The 21,432-nt window shown below is 38.4% G+C and overlaps 2 protein-coding genes across 3 annotated transcripts in view; one reads left to right on the forward strand and one right to left on the reverse strand.

The window, feature by feature from the left end:
* Positions 1 to 304: 304 nt before the first annotated feature.
* LOC124178578 lies at positions 305 to 2,199 on the forward strand. The gene has a single exon (XM_046562018.1). It carries the CDS (start codon positions 555 to 557, stop codon positions 2,100 to 2,102), a length of 1,548 nt encoding a protein of 515 aa, XP_046417974.1. The 5' UTR covers positions 305 to 554; the 3' UTR covers positions 2,103 to 2,199.
* Positions 2,200 to 3,508: 1,309 nt separating this feature from the next.
* Positions 3,509 to 21,432, reverse strand: part of LOC124178579 (free fatty acid receptor 4-like) — a 29,250-nt gene continuing 11,326 nt past the window's right edge. For both annotated transcript variants that reach the window (XM_046562019.1, XM_046562020.1), the window contains exons 2-6: positions 14,793 to 15,359; positions 11,283 to 11,510; positions 6,800 to 6,982; positions 6,505 to 6,699; positions 3,509 to 5,819 (exon numbers count right to left, since the gene is read on the reverse strand). In XM_046562019.1, the coding sequence (XP_046417975.1) occupies positions 5,202 to 5,819; positions 6,505 to 6,699; positions 6,800 to 6,982; positions 11,283 to 11,510; positions 14,793 to 14,897 (1,329 nt within the window). In that variant the 5' untranslated portion in view covers positions 14,898 to 15,359 and the 3' untranslated portion in view covers positions 3,509 to 5,201. The remainder of the gene's footprint in view (positions 5,820 to 6,504; positions 6,700 to 6,799; positions 6,983 to 11,282; positions 11,511 to 14,792; positions 15,360 to 21,432) is intronic.

The raw sequence follows: 21,432 nt of genomic DNA on the forward strand, positions 1-21,432 counted from the left end.
GTATCCACCAGGTTCGCTGCAAGCAGCCCGCTCCTACCGACGGTACCGTCGGTTCGTCATCTTCTTCTAATATTTGAAAGAAGAAGAGACGAAAGATCATTGTCAGCAAGCTAGTCAGTAATGCCGGTGATGCAGACAATGTACCGATCTGCTATAATTGTAGATCACGGTAGGTTACGAAGCAATTTTTGAACTAATACTCAAATACACACATTAATCCGTTGCTTTATTCGATGACTAAAGACTGCTGAAAACGGGTTACCCCATTACGGTCTGGTATTTGTTATGGGACTGCTTCCGCCGATAAAGAAACTACAGGATCGCCAACAAAACCTTTTATGTCCTCGACTCTACTTATCCGCCGAGTAATTCCTTCATCACACCTGATTCATTTTGTAAATTCAGCTGAACACGCCCTTACATGTGCCTTACATATGGCAAAAGAGGTTAGGGCTAAAATCAGTTTTAAGTTTTTTTACTCACAATCAGTTACGTGCCAATAAGGAATCGTAATCAAGACACGTCAATAAATACGCAATTATCGATTTATTACGATGCGGTTATACAGTGAAGGCGGTGATTTTATTCCGGAGCATTTCGATATCCTCCAATTCTACGGTGAGACTTTATTGTTCGCTTGGCATGCGAACAAATTGAAAGTATGGAACTACGACGATGCGGCAGGCGATTCGACCCCACGGACGATATTGGTTCCGGGAAAAGTTGAATGCGTTCAAAGTTTTAACGAAAGAATTTTCGTCACATGTAGCACGTCGGGTGTTTACAAATTGGCGAAAAATTATCAGTTCGCTGTACTGAGCAAATCTGCGATCGGTATCGGCGCGAAATTTTATCAGGTGTTCAGACTGGAGGAAGGCTACATATACTTGATCGACAAACAAGAGAAAACGTCCAAGCTCCTACTGAAGCATAAACCGAAAGAGGGCGTCACGACACGTTTTGTAGGACTCGGAGATAAAGTCGATAAAGATTTGCTGGCCGTCATGCTAGAAGAATCCGTTGGAGATAGCGAGATATGCATATTCAGCAACGGGTATGAGATTTATAAAATCGCTCAAAACTCGGTGAAAATTCTGTACAGCTCCTCTAGCCCTATCGTCGATGTCGTGAAAATTGAGAAAAACGAAAAAGTCACATCTCTACTGTACGTGACGAAGAAAAGCGCTGTTATTCTTATGTATGCTAAGGACAACGAGCTTCGTTTCGAAAAAGTCAAAGTTAATAACGAGGTTAAAACAGCGTATGCCATCATGGACGAAGTTTCAGAAAACGTCGTGTGGATCATTTATTCCGACGGTACGAAGACTTACAAGATTCGTAAAGTCCTGGATAATGATAATCTCAAGAGCGTCGAGTTGAGTGAAAAGAATATTACCTGCCTATGCAGTCACGGTTCTAAAATTCTAGGACTAACTTCAAGCGGTGAGTTGGTAACAGTGGAAGCAAGATTGGATGAAAAATTTAACAATACGGATGACAGAGATAACTTCTTTAACCTGAAACCTGAAATGCTTGAAGAAATCAATTCGATCGTCGATGAGACTTGCAGAAAAGTTAAAGAGCTGCAATCGATCGACGATAAGTTACTCGAGCAACAGAATGTCCTGAAAAGAATCAGCATGTCTACTTGTGAACCGAATATTTTAGTCCCGAAACTGCGTGTGGAAAAAAGGGCGAAACAAACAGTTCTGAACTGTGAATTCGGACAATCTATGCCAGAGAAATGTCTATTTTCATTATCGGTGAAATGTTGCGGGCGGAAAATATTTGTTACGAAACAAGTCGCTGAAAATGAAAAGCAATTCGAACTCTCTGTTCCGGATTCTATGCTCGATCATGAGTTGGATGTTACCACTGATTTGATCACCTTGGCGGAAGAAGGCTCATCTTGGTGCCTGATTAAAAATTGCGTCAAGGACACAGCGGGCCATCAGCCAGAGTCACAAATATCTGAACGCAAGATCAACTTTCTTAAAGCAAGGCTGACTGCACTGCAAAACCTGAAAGTTGAAAACAACCTAGACATCGCGAAATTAAATTCTATAATAAATGGTGTGAGAAAGGAATTTAATGTCGCTTGAAATAATAATTTTTTTCACTCTTATTATTTAACTAAATGTTTATATTACACACATAACCGAATGTCAATAAATGAGATCTTTTTATACTCAATAAACAAAGAGTCATCATTTATCCAACCTTAATACGATAGGTTGCAAGAAAAATTTCGTGTCTAAGAAAATTGACGTATAGGAAGAACGTCAAATTTCTGCTTTACAGAAATATGTATCTGAAAATGAAAACATACTAGTTTTGAAAAGTACAAAGAGGCGGCAGTATCTTGAGAAAAAAAAGGTGTCTGAAACTTAACGATTTACCGGGAATATTAATTCACACAATTTTCCGACGTAATTGCGATGGAAAGAAATTGATGAAATGAAAAGTCACCGATTTAATTGCAAACAAAACCAGTCAGTATTTCTGACGAGATCTTACACTCTGTACTAAAATACCACAGCTTCAATGATACCACGGGAAATTCAGTCCCCCGAGTAATTATTCTAAATCGTTTGACGCCATCCATCCACCTCCGTATTGTCAGTCGTCTTAAATACCTACGATTTATCCCCGTCGTGCAGCAATAAAGCTTTAACTGTGTCTAGCCATAACTCTTGAACATTTCTAAACAGTAGTAGATCGTAGCGTCGATCCAAACATTGAACACCCTGTTAGAAATCACGTTGAAAAATACTGTGCGTCGTGAAAATGTGAAACTCTAAAAATACCCGGCAAACGCACAACGATTTTTATGGAACTAGACCATACGTGAATGCACGCACACAAATTCACATACATCGAAGTCAATCCGATTGATTTACGGACCACGTCGCGAGCCTCGGTGTCGTTCCATGTGCCCGTTCGTATTATAAAGAGACTAGATTTCGAAGCTCGCTTTGGGAACCTGACGCAGTTGGCCTTACGTCTATCTACTTTCCACGTGACAGACACACCCCCGCGCTCATTCCACGGCTGTATTGTTCTTTGAAGAAAAAGCCAAGGACGAGCCTGGCGGAAACCTGCAATAGTATAATAGTTAATCAACGTCGGTCAGAGAAGTGATAAAGCTAATTTTGACTCCCAACAGTTGCGTAGTTTACCATTTCAATTTTTCCTAAGCACGAACGGGGTGAGCACAGTTTTATTTTCATTTTCTTACCTTCTCGTCGGCTGACGTAATAAATACATTTATTCATGAATATACATCGTGTATAATTATTTGTATCATAGATAATTGTATAAAATTTGACTGTAATAATATGTAATAATGAGATACTCACAACTTGGGCATTAATATATGTATATACCGTTAGTAGAAAAATTTATAATTATTAGCTTACGAACTATATATTTACAAATTTTTTGGCCATAAATCACGCATCGCTTAGTAGATACAGTTATACACGCCTCATTGTCAATCAGGTAAGTAAAGTGTTTGTACAACGAAAACGTCGTCTGAGTTTTGTTACGGTCACCTCGCACCTACCATTCGGATCTAAGGTCTTAAATATTTTTGTTTCCAAATAGAAGTACACTTTATACACAAATGCAGAAACATGTCGATCAAAACTTCCACTCATATTACACTTATACACACAGTTTACAAAATGTAAGTCCAGTAATCTGAGTTGACATCTATTTAAAAAAAGATTTACCCATCACAATCACTCTTCAGCCGTATTTGGAAAACAAGTTTTCAATGTGAAAGGACAGGAGAAGATCTACCACGACTCAATTCTTTGAGAAAATTATTACGAGAAGTATTTTTACAGCATAAAACGAACAGAGTATTCATATGGGAATGTGTCATCATGATACAGCAATCTTGGACTTTCGTTCTTGTGCCTTTTAATCTTATTGTCAGAAGAAACTTAATTCACAAGAGTTTTTTTTTTCGGATGAACGTGACAGAATATTTTTAGTCTACGATTTTCTTGTTCTTATATTTTACAATGACTGTTATGTACAGATAAGTTATTTAATAAGTAAGTGTCTTGTGCCTGTATTTCACCCGTCAGTCATTCCACGCGAAGGAATCACGATTCAATTTTTGCGTAAAAAAGTATTCAGTTGTACGAAAAACTGGTACAAAGTTGAAATGAAAAGTATCTTATGTCCAAATGTCGAACACAAGCTGGATTTTTTTTCTATTTGCTGACTTGTAAACCTGACATACAATCGTATAGAATGATATAAAATCGTTCACGTGGAAACCACGCATCGCTATAATAAAAGGCGTAATTACTTCGCAGTTTCTCGCATGGGTTAATCATAATAGCATCGTATTTATAAAACGATAAAAAAAAAACAAAAAATCCAGTACATCCCACAAAGGTTGAGGGTATTATTTTAATGGAGTTGGTGGGAGGGGGAGAATTTGAAAATAAATTATTTTTTTTATGCTCTTACAAATATACACACGACGCGCGACGTGAGTAATTAACTTCGAAAAATATATGTTACGAATTGAGTAAATATCGCAGATATAAACCTAACATATACATTATTATATTATACATGTACGTACAAGATGACAGCTGCTGACATCGAATTATATGACATCGCTTTATTCCTAAGTTGCTTGCGATCAACAGCCGTAGTGCCCATTCATTTAGCCTAGGTGTTGTCCTAGCAGAGACTCAATTATGTATTACACAGAAAGTGATTTTTCCGGTAGAAATCCAGATTTTGAAAAATCGGGTCTAATGCAATATCAGTAATACGGAGATTTCCATTTGCGAACATTTACCAAGTTACATTTAATACATATTTAAAAATTGATTAACAATAGAACAATTTCTCCAACATCGAGTTGGCCAATACCGTGTCTGATTTGGCTCGCGAATTATAGATAAACTGCGAATAAGTCGCAAGAAAAAACACAAATTCACGTGGTCGTAAAGTCAACATTGTCATGGAAAATCCTGACAGTGAGCACAGCGTGTCGTGATGTCACAAACATCGACTGGCACCGTCTGATTTAATAACGAGGACACTGCCGTGTAAGAAACTTTGCCGCAGGACGAAAATTACTTACGTCCGAATCCAATTTCCGTTCTCGTCACGTCAATTTCGGTAATCAGTGAGCAAAGTTTTCGGGGATTAATGAGTACGGGGATTACCTAGAGCTTTTCAGAGCTCGGGACTTCGATGATGCTTCCGATGCTGCAGCTCGAGCTCTTCTTGGGTGGCCTGCCACCGGTTCGCAGACTGCTAGGAGTTCTGGGTCCTAATCTGTCCTGAAGAGCCTCAAGCGACCTTCCACCCTTGCGAGTTCCGGTCCCGCCGCTTCCTCTTTCTCCACTTCCGGTCCGGTCGTTGTTCCTTCCCCTTCCCCAGAACTTGGCGAAGCATGACCGGAAGTTTTCGGAAAACACGCCGTAGAGCAGCGGGTTGACAACGGTGTTCAACTGGGCGATAACCAACGCCCAAAGAAAGTGATGGGACTTGAGGAAGAAGTTCGTGTCCTCATTGGGACGACGGCCGTCGATGTATATCAGGAACATCACTATCGTGATCGGCAGCCACATCACCAGAACCGCCACCACGTTTAGCAGCAGGATTCGCACCACCCGAAGGTGCTTGTGCAAACGAATCTCTTCGTGGTGGGACAAACTTCCTGCGCGTCCTTGCCGACCGGACATCGAAGCTGTTGACAATTTTCTACCGGCCCAAGGAACCAGCGTACTGACAACCGACAATTCGGAGTCCCGTCGGACGGTTCCGCCTTCCACGACACCCTGTCAAAACAATATACATCGCCGAATGATTGTCTCGATGTGATGATTCAGAAGCATATTTAATCAGCGGACACGTCAGCGTAACTGAAAACTTTTTTATGAACATCCGATCTTCTAATTCACGTTGGTAAGGTTTCAGGTATTTTCCTGCCTAAATTTCTAAATAGATTTTGGTTTAAATCATGGCTAACATTGAAGGTGTTCTTCTGAAAGTTGGCATCCAATTTGCAATCTTGTGATCAACCATTGAATCACGCCACTGGCTTGCGATGTAAAAAAAAGCGAATGGATAGCGGAAAAATGTGGTAAAAATATTACAATACAATATCAAGAATATTCTGGTAGTTGGATTTTTATCAAACAAAGAATCGACGGAAAAAGTTTGAAATGTTACCGATGTGTTCTTGAACCATACAAAATATGTTCAAATACGACAAAGAATGAACTTAATGTATCGACGAAGTTGCAGATACTGTACAATTTCTCATGTCGACTTAATAAATAGCCGAACATGGCCAAGTCATCTACGTTTCAATGAAACGGAAGTGAGCGATGAAGTTGCTTATATTACTGAAATAAAATCGATGAGACGCTGAATATGACTGCCACGAAGAGTCGATTGGCTTCAAAGGGGATGAAATCTCTCCATGAAACACAGACGATAGGATGTGCGTGGGAATCTTACCTGCGCTACACAGGATACAGCCCATCTATTTCTGGTGTCCAATATTCTCTGAAATATCCGTTGATAATGGTATACCAAAAGTCCCATGGGTAAGAGGCAGGCGAGAATGATAATGGGTATCGTGAAGCACAAAGAGACGTTGATAGACTCATTCCTTGGAAATATCAGCGTACAAATAACGTCTCCGTTTACCTCCTGCGAATGATACAAAATGTCGCATGTGTTAGAAACGCAAATTCTCGTTTCGCGAAGTCTCCATCGCGATACGTGCGTCGTTTCCAAAGAGTCTCTTTACCTTGGGTTTGAACCAGAAGGCGGCTGGCAAAAATAACGAGGCTCCTATCACCCAAGTGATAAGGCTTGCAGCAACGACTCGAGGACCGGTTAGCGCACTTCTGTACGGTGCAACGGCCAGGCATCTGTGCCTGTCCATCGATATCAGAGTCAACGTCCAGAGCAACACGAAACCGCATACAAACTGAAACACGATCGGTGGTTGGATCAGTCGTGACGAGTGAATGACACGAATGGTTTAAAAGTTGTAAATTTGGAAGCAAGAAGGCGTCTATCATGGGACAGTGACGCAGTAACGAAATTTCTTGGGATACCAGTTCACGTATCAGAAATGACCGACGATGAGCGGCAGAACACAGATACAAAAACGTTCTTATTCACGTTACACGTTATTTCTCGGGTTCTTTCACGCTGGGTGGAATATGCTTCTTTGTACCATTAGCTTCGATCTTTATCTTTGCTTGAAGTAAGTTGAAAAGATTGATGTCAGGCGGACACGTGTAGGGTAAGAGATAAGCGGGAATGAATGGCGTTCAATTTGTGGCTAAGTCGAGGTTGGCCTTCTTCTAGGCAGCAAGTGAAACTCTTTTAAACCAAGTTTTCATCCTTCGTATTCGGAAAAAAAAAAAAAAAAATTGAAAGAATTGAAAGAATTGCCTCAAAGCATATCGCAAAGATACATCAGAGCACGAGTCTTCCAAATCCTTTCAGCTTTTTTTTGACAAGTTTAATTTTGCAAACTCGTAAACATTTTCCGAGAACCAAAGACACTCGTTTACGGTGAAAGAAAACATTGAAGAAGACCGAATACTGATCATCTCTGACATTAGGCCGCTAGTCTACATGCATAATATTCAGATTTACATGTAATAAGATCAGTCGGTCCGTCGCATACCTACACGTACCGATCAGGTGATAAAGCGTGAATAAGTGGATTTGTCTGAAAGCTCTGTGCATCGAAGAAAATTGCGAAATTTCAAATACATATGTATGATGCGTACCGCCGTCCATGCCGCATTACTCTTTTTCGAATGGCGTAGCTCTTAGTGATGCGTCGGTTCGATCCATTCTTAGGTGTTAACGTACTTGCGTTACTGGGTAGTAAATCACCGACTACTTTGGTATGGAAGAAATAGGTACAAATAAAAACATAGACACCGATCACCGAAAGCGTGCGACTTTAGAAAAACGAAACCGACAAAGAATACGCAGATCAACGGTAATCCCGAAGATCGTCGCGACGAGTACCAAAGGAAGTCGAAATTTTCGATCATGTTCTGAATTTGTTTTTACTGGATATAAAATGGGATCATAAATGACGGTGTATTCGTACAGATGTTCCCGAAATCTGAAAATTTTCTAACAAGTATATTCTTCATCCTTGGAATATTTGTACTGATTTAGTTATCGTCCCATTTTCATCCCAATAAAAAACTTTCACGATATAATCCAAAATGTCCGGTTTCTTGGAATAAAAAATTAAAACAATCACTTTTCGTTGTTAAAAACGTGTTTCCTCGGCAGTCCCTGAGGATCTACTTTAAGACGTACGATGGACACAAAAAACACTTCGGATCATGTTTTTCTCCGACGACAGTAAGTGCCGAAAATTTGAAGACAAACCTCGTGTACAATTCGGAAGCGTGATAAAATTGATCGCAACGTGTTTCTTCTGTTAACGAAAATTTAGCGTGCCCAATATCGAAAGAACCGTGAAGGAAATGTAACGTAAACTGAAACGATTTAACATTTCTTGCACACTTATTTGTTTCAATTTAAATATCCTCACCTTTCCTCGTCACTCCATTTTCATCAGACTTGCGAACAATAAGAATTGTGTATCGAAATTGCAGCATGATGCAATAAAAATTGACGAATCACACGCTGTTAAGTTTCAAAAAATGACTGTGAACCCAACCAGTTTAGTTCAAATTTGCGTATAATAAATTTGCTCCGAATCGCACTGACGCGAAATACTTGAGAAGTTACAAGTTTGAGAGACCGGATGAGCGGGAATTGCGCTTCGCGGGCAGAGCGAGGCCTTTGAAAATCGTGGTAAACCGTTCTTTCTCAACTTTTTTGCGTCTGCACGAAGCAGCCGCGTCGCACGTGTTTCCTCTATTTCGGCCTTACACCAAAGACAGAACGCCGAAGCGGTCGTCGACACCCCAAAAATCGCTTACAGAACTACGAAGGTGTGAAACGACATGAGTTGTTGCCTTATTTCCCGTGTCGGGCATACAACCGCTCGTATCTCGCGCCTTGCTTTGGGTATAACAAAGTCCGGAATGCAAGGGTTGAAAGTTGCTGGGGTGTTTGAAGAACGGAATCGATCTTCGGAGGCTATTTTGTCACTGTCCGCCTGTCCGTTCTACACGTTTCAACTTTAATCATAAGCGATTAATCACAAAGTTGTCTCGCATTGCGGTAATTGTAAGCTAATTGATCGATACTGTCAGAGTGTGATGAATATTTATCTCCAAAATCTGTTTCGGAATTATGCCAGTTCTGTCAATTTTCTCTCAATGTTTCGACAAACAAAATATCTAAACATTTCGGAAGGGGTCAACGTTTTTCGGTTCATCATTGAGTTGAATTTAACCAAATAATTTTTTCTGAAACAAAAGTACCTAATCATTGTGTGTCTTTGAAAACGTCTTTTAAGGTTTGCATCAAAACAGCGAAATTTTTTATTGTTTTTTTTTTTTTGGAATCGCGCGGTTCTAAAATTTTTAAATGCAATATTCGGCGGAATATTTTCACCGTAAAAGAAATCACCAAAATTCTTTTAAATATACTCAAGGTTTGTCAGAAAACAGAATTTCATTCGATAAACAACGTTTGCAATGAAAAAATAATGGGAAGGTTTTTATTTTTTTTTTTTTCAATTCTTGCAACGCCATTTTTTCTCTTTTATCATCGCTCCGTTCTCTCCGTTTTCTCGCGGAGTGCGAAAAACGTTCGCGTTTCAAACAAATTTTCTAAATTCATCACGGAATCTGAAATACGTACCAAAATCTAGAATCTCTGTAGATCTTCTCTCAATTCTACAAGGAGATTCGTATTACAAGGAAAATTATGCGAATACCTCAAGACACATGAGAAAGCTTTGTGCAAGCCACTATATAGACAAAGTAAATGGAAAAACAAGTTTTATAGTTAAATACAGCCGGCAGTTGAAGCGTTCTACGTTTTAGCACCAGATGTTAGGGCAGCAAATTTTCTTTCTCAATGCCGTTTACCTTTTCTTGTCATTATACTTAAACTCCACGGCCCAGCTGTCGACAAAAGTTTGTCAATTTTATGTCATGCCGTCTGAAAAGCGCACATTGTTATCTGCCCACTCGGTCAATCGCACCGGAACTTGTAATATTTCAGAATCCGAACAATGGACCGGAACTCCTGCAGCCGACGGTCGTACCAATTTAGTTACATTATTTCAGTATTTCAATCTTATTGTTAAATAAGCGGAAAGTTGTGACACGTCACGTGGAAATGTTTTTATGCTATGGGTATATATTTAGCCCGGAAATGTGATTAATTTATCGCTTGATAACGCGGCGAACGTGCACTTTAATCAAACTAATTGCCAGCGAACACACTTTGCAGTTGGTTGGTTTGATGTTCGGCATTATTAAAAGACCGGCGGTCACTTAATTTCCGGAACGACCGTGTCAACTCACGGCAACAACCGCGATGTCAGCTTTAATCGAAAACAAACTCCGATACATTGCTGCTTTTTGTAGCTCCGAGCATTTTCTTTTTTTTTCTCTCGACTGATTATTCGCGAATTGAACATTTAACAGCGGTACGAAATTACGGTGAACAAACCTCGTACCAAAGGGGAAAAAAATAATATAAATACACAAATGATCAAGTCTGGGATAAAAAGCGAAACTGTGGAACGTAATTGAGTTGATTTAATTCATAGAATATTTCCCCCGCGTGAAAAACAAATATTAATAACCATATATTTTGATAAAGGAAAATTAGTTGTCAAATAACTTCAATAACTTCAACTATTAAATTTAAGCTTAGACAAATTGAAAGATTAAACTCGTATCAAAGTTTGTGTATTTTTGTTAAACCAAGGCTCGTTTCAAACTTAACTTACGTTTTGATAAAATATTAGATGGATTCATTTCATTGTGACCTGTAAAACCTATGTAGTCTAAGGTTTTGTGATTGGGTAACGAGTTGAGGGTAAAAATCGTCTCCGGCAATTTTAATTGCATGAAAAAATTGATCAACAAGAAAGTTAGCTGATACGTTTTGCGCATTAGAAAAATTCACTAACATTTCTTACGTATGAATCTCTCTGCGTTTATCGATAATCGAGGTTTCCCGTTTGTAAAGGAACGTGGTGAATGGTTTCAAAGTCTCGTTATTGGATTTTAATCACTTATGCGATTGCTTTTTTCGTCAAAACAATTTTCACCGAGACTGTACACTTGACGCATCGTTATATTAAATCCCGTACTTACCTGAGAATAGGGCAGCAGTCTGCAAACAGAGTCTCCGAGTCTCCATTTCTGTGTGAGCCTAGTGTAAGCAACGGCGGGCACTCCAAGAGCGAAGAGGAGATCGGCTGCGGCAAGGTTGACGAGGCAGAGATTCGTTGGAGTCCGCATTTCCTTGTACCGTAAAACGCAGGCAGCGATACCCAGGTTGGCAATCACGGCGATGACGAAAGTTACGGCCAAAATAACCACCTGGAATAAAAAATGAAATTTGAAATTTTCACTTTGGAAACGATGAATTTTTGGATAGGAAAATAGTCGAGGATAAACATCGGCAATTTAAATTATGTTCGAAAAGTTTCAAGCAATTCCACATCACTCGGTATAACCCGTCTAGTTTTATTTTTGCTTTTCAAGTGTTCTGCACGGTGTGTAAAAAACGCAGTGTTCAATTTCACACTTTGCTCAAATTTTATAGTTCTTCCAGCTCCGCAGCAGCTGTTCGGTGTTGAATTTAACTCCAAATGTTACACGTCTAAACCGGCGTCACGCATCTTTCGTAGAGTTGGAGCGGTGTTAAATTCTACGCCACATTTTCTGCAGAGTGATAAGTGGATTTTGATATTTTTTTTTTCTCGCATCTTCACCAAAGAGCGTATTTGATTGTCAACGAGTTGCCGAATTTTTCAACAACGGTTAGAGACGTCAGCAAAGTTTTTTAAATTTGGTGAAAAAATCGTAAAAATTCTGTTCGAAACCTGAGACATTTTTTATTCCGGAAGAAAAATTCACGAGTCAACAGCTTTTGTATCATTTCATTCAAGCTGACTTCGTCAAGTTTGTAATTAAGTCTGCAGGACTTTATCAATACATCGATTAGCCAGAGGAGTTATTTCCGACAGTAAATTTTTTGAAATATATTGCAATTATGAGAAAAAATAGAGATGGTGGATAGATTAAAATCTAGTATTTTGGGTTCGATGTTTCCCTACATAATCGAAATCAGAACATAAGATCTAAAAAATAATCGCAAGTAAGAAAGTGAGGTAAAACAAGAGCGAACAGTTTGAGAAATGGAAAACGGCTTTGTTTCAAATCGTGTTCAAAGTTGCCCAAGCTGTGCCGAAGAGGTTGAAATGTTGATTTCCGGTGCAACCACTTCTAACAGCAGACGCGTTCAGGCAGCACTTTGAAACATATTACATTTGAATGTATGTGCCAACGTGTGTCGGGGAGCATATTCGCACAGCTTACGGTAATGAGCTATGCTTTAAGCTTCCAATTTATATGCAAAGCAGTGCACGAAGTATCAAGCCCACATGTTTCACTGGTACCTAGGGTCTTGATTGCTGCACCCTTAGTTTCAAAGACCAACTGGTTGTTTGACGAAGTCGTTTCTTTCTTTTTTCAGCGAGGCAAACGCGGCAAGGGAAATCATTCGAGCAATTCGAATTCCCAGTCTTCACAGTACATTGATTCTACGAACTGAGCGAGTCAAGATCGTACGAAAAACTTGGATCTCTGTAACAATTTCGTGCAGGTCCGTTGAACTCTGGGAGTTGAAAACTCCGATAAGTTATTACGTGAGGTTTCAATTGCAGCCCGACGCGTGGTGTCGATATAATAGTCCAATATTTTGCCGGTTTATTTTACAATCAATCTAACTTTTTATTCACGTTTTTTTTTTTGCCTCAAGCTGTGTAGCACATTGGTTTAACAAACAGGTACAAATTCCTACCATATATTCGAATACAATACCTGACGCGTGCTTTGAGTCGTGTGTCAAGGTTTGTTGATTTGCCAAAAATCAAATTTTTTTTTTTTCACTAGTCAATACGATATAGCTATTCATTGTTCATAATCAATATCGGAGCAATGTTTTGTGAAATTAAATGCTGAACGATACAGGCATGATAAAAGAAAAAAAAAAAAAAAAAACTCGTTTAATTTCTCTGACAGAATGTGCCATCGTAGAGTGAAATCGAACGAATTTACTAGATTCTACACAGATTCGAAGCAATATGAAACGAAGCATCCATATATAATTTTTTGTTTATAATTCCAATATTTGGGAATTTTGTATTTTCAAAGAAATATTCGTAGCCGGTGAATATCATAATTTGGTAAATGCTGAATGCATAATTGAATGATAATACAATGAATACGAAGTATTGATTCTTGGCCAGCCTCGGTATGACAGGTAGGGCCTTATGGTAAAACAGGCAGGACCCTATGGTAAAACAGATAAGGGCCTTACGATAAAACAGATAGTGGCTTTATGGTAAAACAGTAGGAGTCTCGACAGGTGTGGGCCTTATGGTAGCAACTTCTTTTCAAAAGAAACGTGAGCTTCTCGTTAGATTCTCGCAATTACCAACGATTAGTAATCTCTTCAAGTTTTTCTCATTATTTTTCGAATACACTTACGAACTTTTGAAGCAGCCTCCACCGCTCGTCAAATATTTTGCCAAGATACAGACGGAGATAATCGTGCAATGTGGTAAAAAATTAATTGCTCGCAAAAGGTGGGAAAAAAAGAAAAGTTGTAAAAAGTGCAACGTGGGTGGCTTTAATGTGAGATAGAAACTGTGGGTACTTGGCCTACGGAATGAGTGGGATTGATTTATTACCAAGTTGTAAAGAACTTGGGAAAGGATTACTGCATCTTGAGATACGGCTATATTATATAGTATCTATTCCTTTGCAAAACTAGTGCAGTTTAAACGATATACTGTATCCACATTTCTATGGCAGTCATTCTTTTACTACTATTAGCGCAAGGATGTGGATAAAATTTCATTTCATAATGTTTTAATAATCACTGAAAAATCGCATCCCAAACTCAGAGTCAGGTGGAATTTAAAGGTGATATTTTAGTCACATTACAGAGTAATGAGTATGAAACAGTAAACACCCTTTATCGTTTAAGAATGAATGACCATCACCGTTGAATCAAAAGTTACTATAAAATGGGAATGAATGGAAGCAAATTTGAATAACTCAACTTAGATACCAACAATCCTAGATTATATTTCTTAATTAGAACGTTCAAACTGATTCGTTTTCCAACCGATTACAATGGTTTCAGGCTTACTTTGTTCACAGATCTCTAGATATCGCTAGAATTTTTTTAACGATTATCTTCAAAGTGGATAGGAATTAATTCGGTGATCGATCTTCGTCGATTGTTGAATTTAGGTGCATCAGCTTTGCCATAAGGTTGTGAATGTTTTTTAACCAATCAGTGACGAGTAAATTGGGCTCAAAATCAATGGAATAGAGTCAAAATTATCACGGTTTGATCAATTCTAATGAAAAAACCATTTGTCGAATCTTTGATACGTTGGATTGAGTTATTCAACTTTGTTCAGATTCACTTCCATAACGTAGTAGGGATTTGGTTTCATTTCTCACCGCTATCATTGGATCAAATAACATTGTTTGAGATTTTTCGAGCGGTCTTATCTCGCTTCCTAATTTTTTATTCAAACGGTGAGACCCAACCATGCTGAATAATCTAAATGCGAGACTCACCTCGACACCGCTGGCTCCATTTCGTTCACCGAACTGACTGTAGTAGGTGAAGAAGTACCTCGGACCCCATTCTTCGTCATCGCCCCAAAGATAAGATGAATTCATTTTCCTCCTTGCGTTTTACTCGTAAAATATCAACACTGTTCAACGTCTGCAGCAGTAAATGCCGGAACTTTACCGTAGAAATCGTTATTGAGATTAGTCATGACTCGCACTATAGTGTAATCAAACATCTGCCGTTGAACCGGAGATATTCGTATGTGACGGCGATTTATCCTCGATTTCATCCACATTTATTACACCCTTTATTCTTTCACACGTGTTACTCTTGAGGAGATTCTTTCAAGCCTATCTGTATAAGAGCAGCCCAGATTGAAATCAGCACAAAAATCAAAAATTGAACGAGCCAATCTTCTATACAAGAAGCAATATTCGTTCCATTAACACGTGGAATCTGTCGAATATTCGAAACCGCGATTTATCGGTTGTTCAGATACTTCGGAACCATCGATTTTTCCGATTCCCAGACGATGTAACAGTTTTATAAATTTCATTTTTTGTTACCACCTGAAATCAAAGAAACAGAAGTTAGATATTTACCTTTGACTAACCACAACTCGTAACATATTTTTTTTCATATGGTTCGATATGATTCTCAGATAACATGTCAGAGTTTTTCAACAATATGTTGAAAATATTAACCATCACCAGCGAAAGTCTGAAGGATAAGGTGATGGTTTTTTATTTATGGATTGAACTTTTTCATCTTGTGCAATGAGGAATTCGAATCATTGTACAGTTTTTATGACCGACCTTTTACAATTTGTATGGCTAATTGACAAAAAATAGTAATTGAAATGGCTCAATTAATTCCTACGTCAATTAGTAAAAGCGTAATTCCAACATTTTTTTTTCCAAAAAAAACAAAAAAAAAAGCAAAATATATCGCATATATGTAATTTCCATTGGTAACAATTTTGAAAGTGTCAAGGGTTGAAAAATGAAAATCCAGAATTGTAGGTAAGCGGTATGAAAATTCATCACGTGCCAACATTTTTTCCACAGCATTCATGGCAACCCTCCCCGCAATCAGTGCTACATTCGGCAGGAACATCAATTTTCTCTCCGGAAAGGGTGCGTCGTACAAAAAAGACCGTGAAAGGTTTGGATGCTCTCGTCGTGTGGATACGAAAAAATCTCGCAGAGAAAAATATCGAATGCAAATATTTATGAATCACGACAAGCTTTCTCCGTCGGAGACGTATTCAAAAGTTTGATTTACAAATTTTTAATTACGGTTGCTCAATTCGGACAAGGATCAGACTTCAAGGTATCTCATGAGAAATGTTGATACGAAAAAAAGCCGCTATTGGAGTTGAATAAGCTTTCGAGACGAACCGAATTGATTGTAATTCAATTTCATTCTTAGTTTGTCTGTATTAATAAGATCATTTTTCGTATGTGCCTTGTTGAAAGTAAAAATAACAAGGGTGAGTGGGAAAAAGTTGATGTGATCTCTTATCTGCCCCTGAGCAGACTTCAGCTTTTAATGAAAATCCCATACGGTGTTTAAATAATTAAAATTCACGGTACAAAACAAACTTAGAAATTGCGGTGAAATTTCGCACATGTTGGATCGGTTGACACTGTGATATTAATAAAAACAACAACGTAAGTAAAAACACGTTGTCTTCTGATTAATTTTTGAGCGAATACACGACCACGTATACCGTTTGTTTTCGTTCGAGTTGCTGGAAATTGGAGCCAATCTAGTTTAACATCTGCTCAAATTTCCCGCAGCGACGAGAATCCTCGAATTAAATTGCATATTCATACATTACTCACTAAAAACATTACGGTAAAAGAAAATTCAATTTTCACCACGAGAAAATGAATTTCAAATTTCGCTCGATCGGTCGTGTTTCGTAAAAAATGTTGTTTCGCTTATTTCTCGATTTTGCATTGCTGCAATATGATTCGTTTGAAAATTTGTACAACATTTTTCTCCCATATCATTCTGACTCTAAAAAGAAGGAGAAGATTTATTTTCTTTGCCTATTTTGAATCAGAAATGTTACTTCGTATCTCCACTAGGTTATAATTTGTCCACAATCAAAGTTGAAATTTTCACAGAAATCAATAAATACTTCATTATCAATCATATTTCTCGAATAGCTGCGAACACAATTATATCTTGAGTGTGAATTATTATTTCGGGCCAGTTTCTAACAAAAATCGTCCTTGGGGACTGATCGACCAAATGACCACATTTTTGAAGACGGAAAAAAAAAAAAAAAAAATACCCTCACCGCAAACGGTGAAAAGTGCACAGCAGGCAACTCGATGACAGACGTGGGGTTGAGAGAAAAAATTTTGTCTTACAGAAAAACGGTGCAAGTCTGTTAAACACGTGGAGGAGATTTTTGGAAAGTGATTAATTACCCGAGGTTGACGTCCAAGAGGCGTCGCGCGATAAGAGAACGTAAAAAGATGCCCTCAGCTTCAGTTTTTCCTTTGTAAAGATTTTTTTTTTACCTTGAAATACGCACGTGATATTACCATGCCTACTTATACATACGTATACATACATTGTACATATACTATAGGTACTAAACTAAAGGATATATGTTTTGCAGACTTTGCGAAGAATTATGGATACAACTAGATAATCATCGTTGAGTAACAGATGGACACACATTCTAAATGCAAAGTTGGAAATTAAAAAATTTCTCTTATCTATACTGTGTGGGAAAGAAATATCGATGGGATAAATTCAGAGATCTCTCTTATTCATACGAATTCGGAAGAATCATCACGAAAAAAATTCGGTAATTTGTAACGTTGGTGTGTTGATGAGTTTTTTAGGAAAAACTCCTTTTTCGCAACCTTAGAGTTACCTGAAATTGAACACTGATGATACTATAACAAATGAAATTTTTATCAGTGAGTAAACTGTACATAACACATAAAATTCCCATTCAAATTCTACAAACTTAACCAATCTACGATCGTTATAAATTTGCAAGATGGAGTAAATTTTTTTAAATATTTCATTATGTTAAGGTTACTAACTTTAATCGGACAGAAAAAAAAAAAACTGACCCAGACGCACATCGAGAGAAATTTCTAGCTTCTCAACTATTTTCGTTCATTAGCATAATAAAAAAATATATGTATTTCTGGATATAGAATGCTAATGAGTTTTGTCGCTGTAACCAGAGAATCACTCGTACTACATTTTACTACAATATATGCGATAATTTGATGTAAGTGAGAGAAAAAATTGACGTTGAGACCTTAATTAACTAAAAAATGTGGCCATCTCTGTGTTTTCAATTCTCCGTGTAATTTCAATAAATATTATAATTACTTGCACCATATTTTCTTGTGATTCCAAAAACATTCAAACCATTATTGCAGTCTTCTAAGATCTACTGCAAATAAAAATTTTTTCTTTGCGATATCATTTGGGTTACATGCGTATTTCACTGTTATACCCAAGCGAAGACAGATGTTCTCTCAATTTACGATCTCCTTTGTACCTGAGCTCGACTCACTCCGAGTGTCGGCGATGCAGACGTAAAACCTAGGCGGGTACAACTTTTTTTCGAATATTTGCACTGACAATGTTTCCGTAGGATTTCCCCACAAACACGACAGCTACTCGATCTCACGTATATAATACACATCGCTGCATTTCTGCAGAAGCTTGATACGTGTCTACTTTGGTGACCATGAATTCATTTACGAGGTAGCTTCTACGATGTCTTTATTAAGTTCGTTGGACAGCCGAAAAATATCGTGAATTTTACGGGGGATCGTATAAAGGAGCGTGTAAGGTTTAAGGTTATGTAGCACTCCTACCCTTACCGACCGAGTAAGCTCGCCCTTCTTTTTTTCCTATATTAAATGAACAAACGTGACGAAAAAAACGTTCGAATTTCTACGGTGCATCGCTCTTTTGTAGCGGAATTCAGGAAATTTATTCATATTCCGAAACGTGTTGGTATTCCCACATTTTTCGCATCTTAGGAGCCAAAAAGTGCATGGTTGAGATGCGTTGCGCAATTCCGGAAAGAATGAGGAGTAAAATAAGCCATCGTTAGACTGTTTTCAAGCAATATTGAGATCGTTAGACGAGAACTAGGAATTAAATTAATTTCGTGGATAAAAGATGCTCGGTCGGTAAGGGTAGGAATACTACACAACCTTAAGAAATGCTTCGAGCAAGGCCAAATGACTGATCCGAGTGTCTGTTTAATAATATTGCCGTGTAGCCTGCAGACGTCTGCCGCAGTTTGCTTTGTTGGAACATTTTAATGACTTTCATAGACAGAGAAAAATACGTTGCGATTTATTCGGAAAAATAATTTCTCAATAAAGAATAGCAGAGTAATTAGGACAATCACCGTCCCTTTATAATTGCCCGCTTTCGGGGCTCTGGGTGCAGAGCATTTTCGGAAATAGCGAGGACAAATTCTTTCCACATTAAAATTGAAAACGAACAAAATTGTAGTTTTGTGAAAAGTTTCGATCGATGATGACTTCAGGTTCGTGAATTGCCTCTCTCTGTATGAAATTTCACAAAATCGGCGTTCAACTTTTACACCGTCCTTGATAGTATGCGCTATTCACGCGTGTACCCGAAGAAGAACTATAATAGCTTTTCTGTTTATCCTGTTAGTTTTTACAACAAAAATATTTTCTGGCATCGATGTTCTCAGCATTGAAATATCCTAGCTGACTTATAATAGCGATTAAAACCGTCCTGTGTGGGTGAATTTAAAATTAGAACGTTTGTCAGGTCCGCGCGTATGTATAATGCCCGTTGTGAAAATCGTAAAATCCTTAATTACACAGCGGCGACGATTCACGCTATTGCGGCACTGGTGGTGAAGACGATTTACTCACCCTTCCTCAAAATATCTCATCCGATGTCTCGTATAATAATCCCCGCTTAGTCCGATCACGGTTATTAAAACACGAGCAAACAAACATCCCCGCATTTCCTGATCAGGTTTCAAACGCCTTCAACAAAACCTACTGCCAAAATTTTCCTCAATTCTTTTATCAGAATTTGAAATTAAAAAAAAATATGTATGTGATGATTTTTTATTTTATTTCAGTCGAACAGCGAAAAAACTGGAGCAGCTCGTACATCATGAGATACTGTATCTATGGCGAATAAAATTTGTCACGAGACTTTGCAAAAATATCTCAAATCATGACCGATGTAAAAAATTCACTTAAATTTTTGTTTTATTCAAATTCCTTTGTATCTAGTCTAAAACGGCTAAGCTCGGTTGTTGCTGATTCAAAAGTGAATTCAGACGGGATCCCAGACACTAGAGAAAAAAATTTACCATCAAGATTTGAATCCGTGAGGAGACGCATGGTTATACATGTATTTACGTCTTATGGTGATGAAAAGTGGTGTTTGCAGAGCTGCTGTTAGGTTTTAGTTATAACTGCCCGCCAAAGAACAAACACTGTCATAATTAACAAGACCTGAAGTTTGACCAAATACAAATACGACCCAAACGTACACAATCAATTATCGGGCACTGCGTATTTGATGTGTTGTACCATTATAATCCCATCGAATCCCCGAGGGTAGATTAATCGATGAATTCCTAATTCGAATTCACGCGCATCGTATTTGTGCATAAAGTGTGAAAATAGCCCATCGTATTTACCGTTCGGTGTTAGAGGAGTATTTTTGAGCCGTCGAGTCGATTCAAGAACCGTAACGTGCATCGTACAACATTATTAACGTTCCGTTTCGAAAAAGCGAATCGTTTCGGTGCCGGAAGTGGCTCCTCGCGTTTAAAATTGGCTTATTATATCCTCTCGTACAGCGTTTCGAATATGTAAATGTTTTTATCGCGTTGAAGCCGCCGTTTATTCTCGTCGAAATTCTGGCACATATTGCGGTATAATTCAAGTTAGATAATATCCACAGACGAGGATTTTAAGGCTTTGTAGAAACGACGTCGCGTCTAAGCTACTGCCGCGATATTTTCCGCGATGAACTATTTATTTGCCCAATTAGTGGGGGCCCTGCAACCACCTTTGAGAATCCTTATAGACGGTAATATTCCCAAATATCGAGCGTTGAGTGAGTTGATTGCGCGTATATATCGCTCTCGGAACGATCTGTTGCTGGTTTTATTGACACTATGTCACGGACTATATATCCCAAATTAAACAGGCTTCGTACTCGGTGAATTATTCCCCCGGTTAATACCGGTGCCAAACTGGCAACCCGTCTTGTCTCTCCTGCGAAATCCGCGATATGGAAATTGGCGATGAGCGTATCAAACGAATTCTGCGAACTACGTTTGACGCGGGTTCAGACGGATTAGGATTATTGCAGGTTGAATAATATCTCGGGGAAATCGTAATTAACCACCCGCAATATGTACACAAGTCGGATCGATTGCTTTTTACGATCTGCCGCGTGAGGCGCGGGAATGACAGCCTCCAGACATCGGCATCTGCAGCTTTTGAAATTGCGGAAATACGTAGTGCCGATCATTTGCTACACGATACTGAAAATACGTCGCACTCTCAGGCCTGCAAACAGTCCATTTTAAGATCTATGATAATTTTAAGCCCAAGCAAACGATCGCTGATGAAT

The sequence above is a fragment of the Neodiprion fabricii genome, chromosome 3, assembly GCF_021155785.1.
Source record: "Neodiprion fabricii isolate iyNeoFabr1 chromosome 3, iyNeoFabr1.1, whole genome shotgun sequence".
Taxonomy (NCBI): Eukaryota; Metazoa; Arthropoda; class Insecta; order Hymenoptera; family Diprionidae; genus Neodiprion; species Neodiprion fabricii.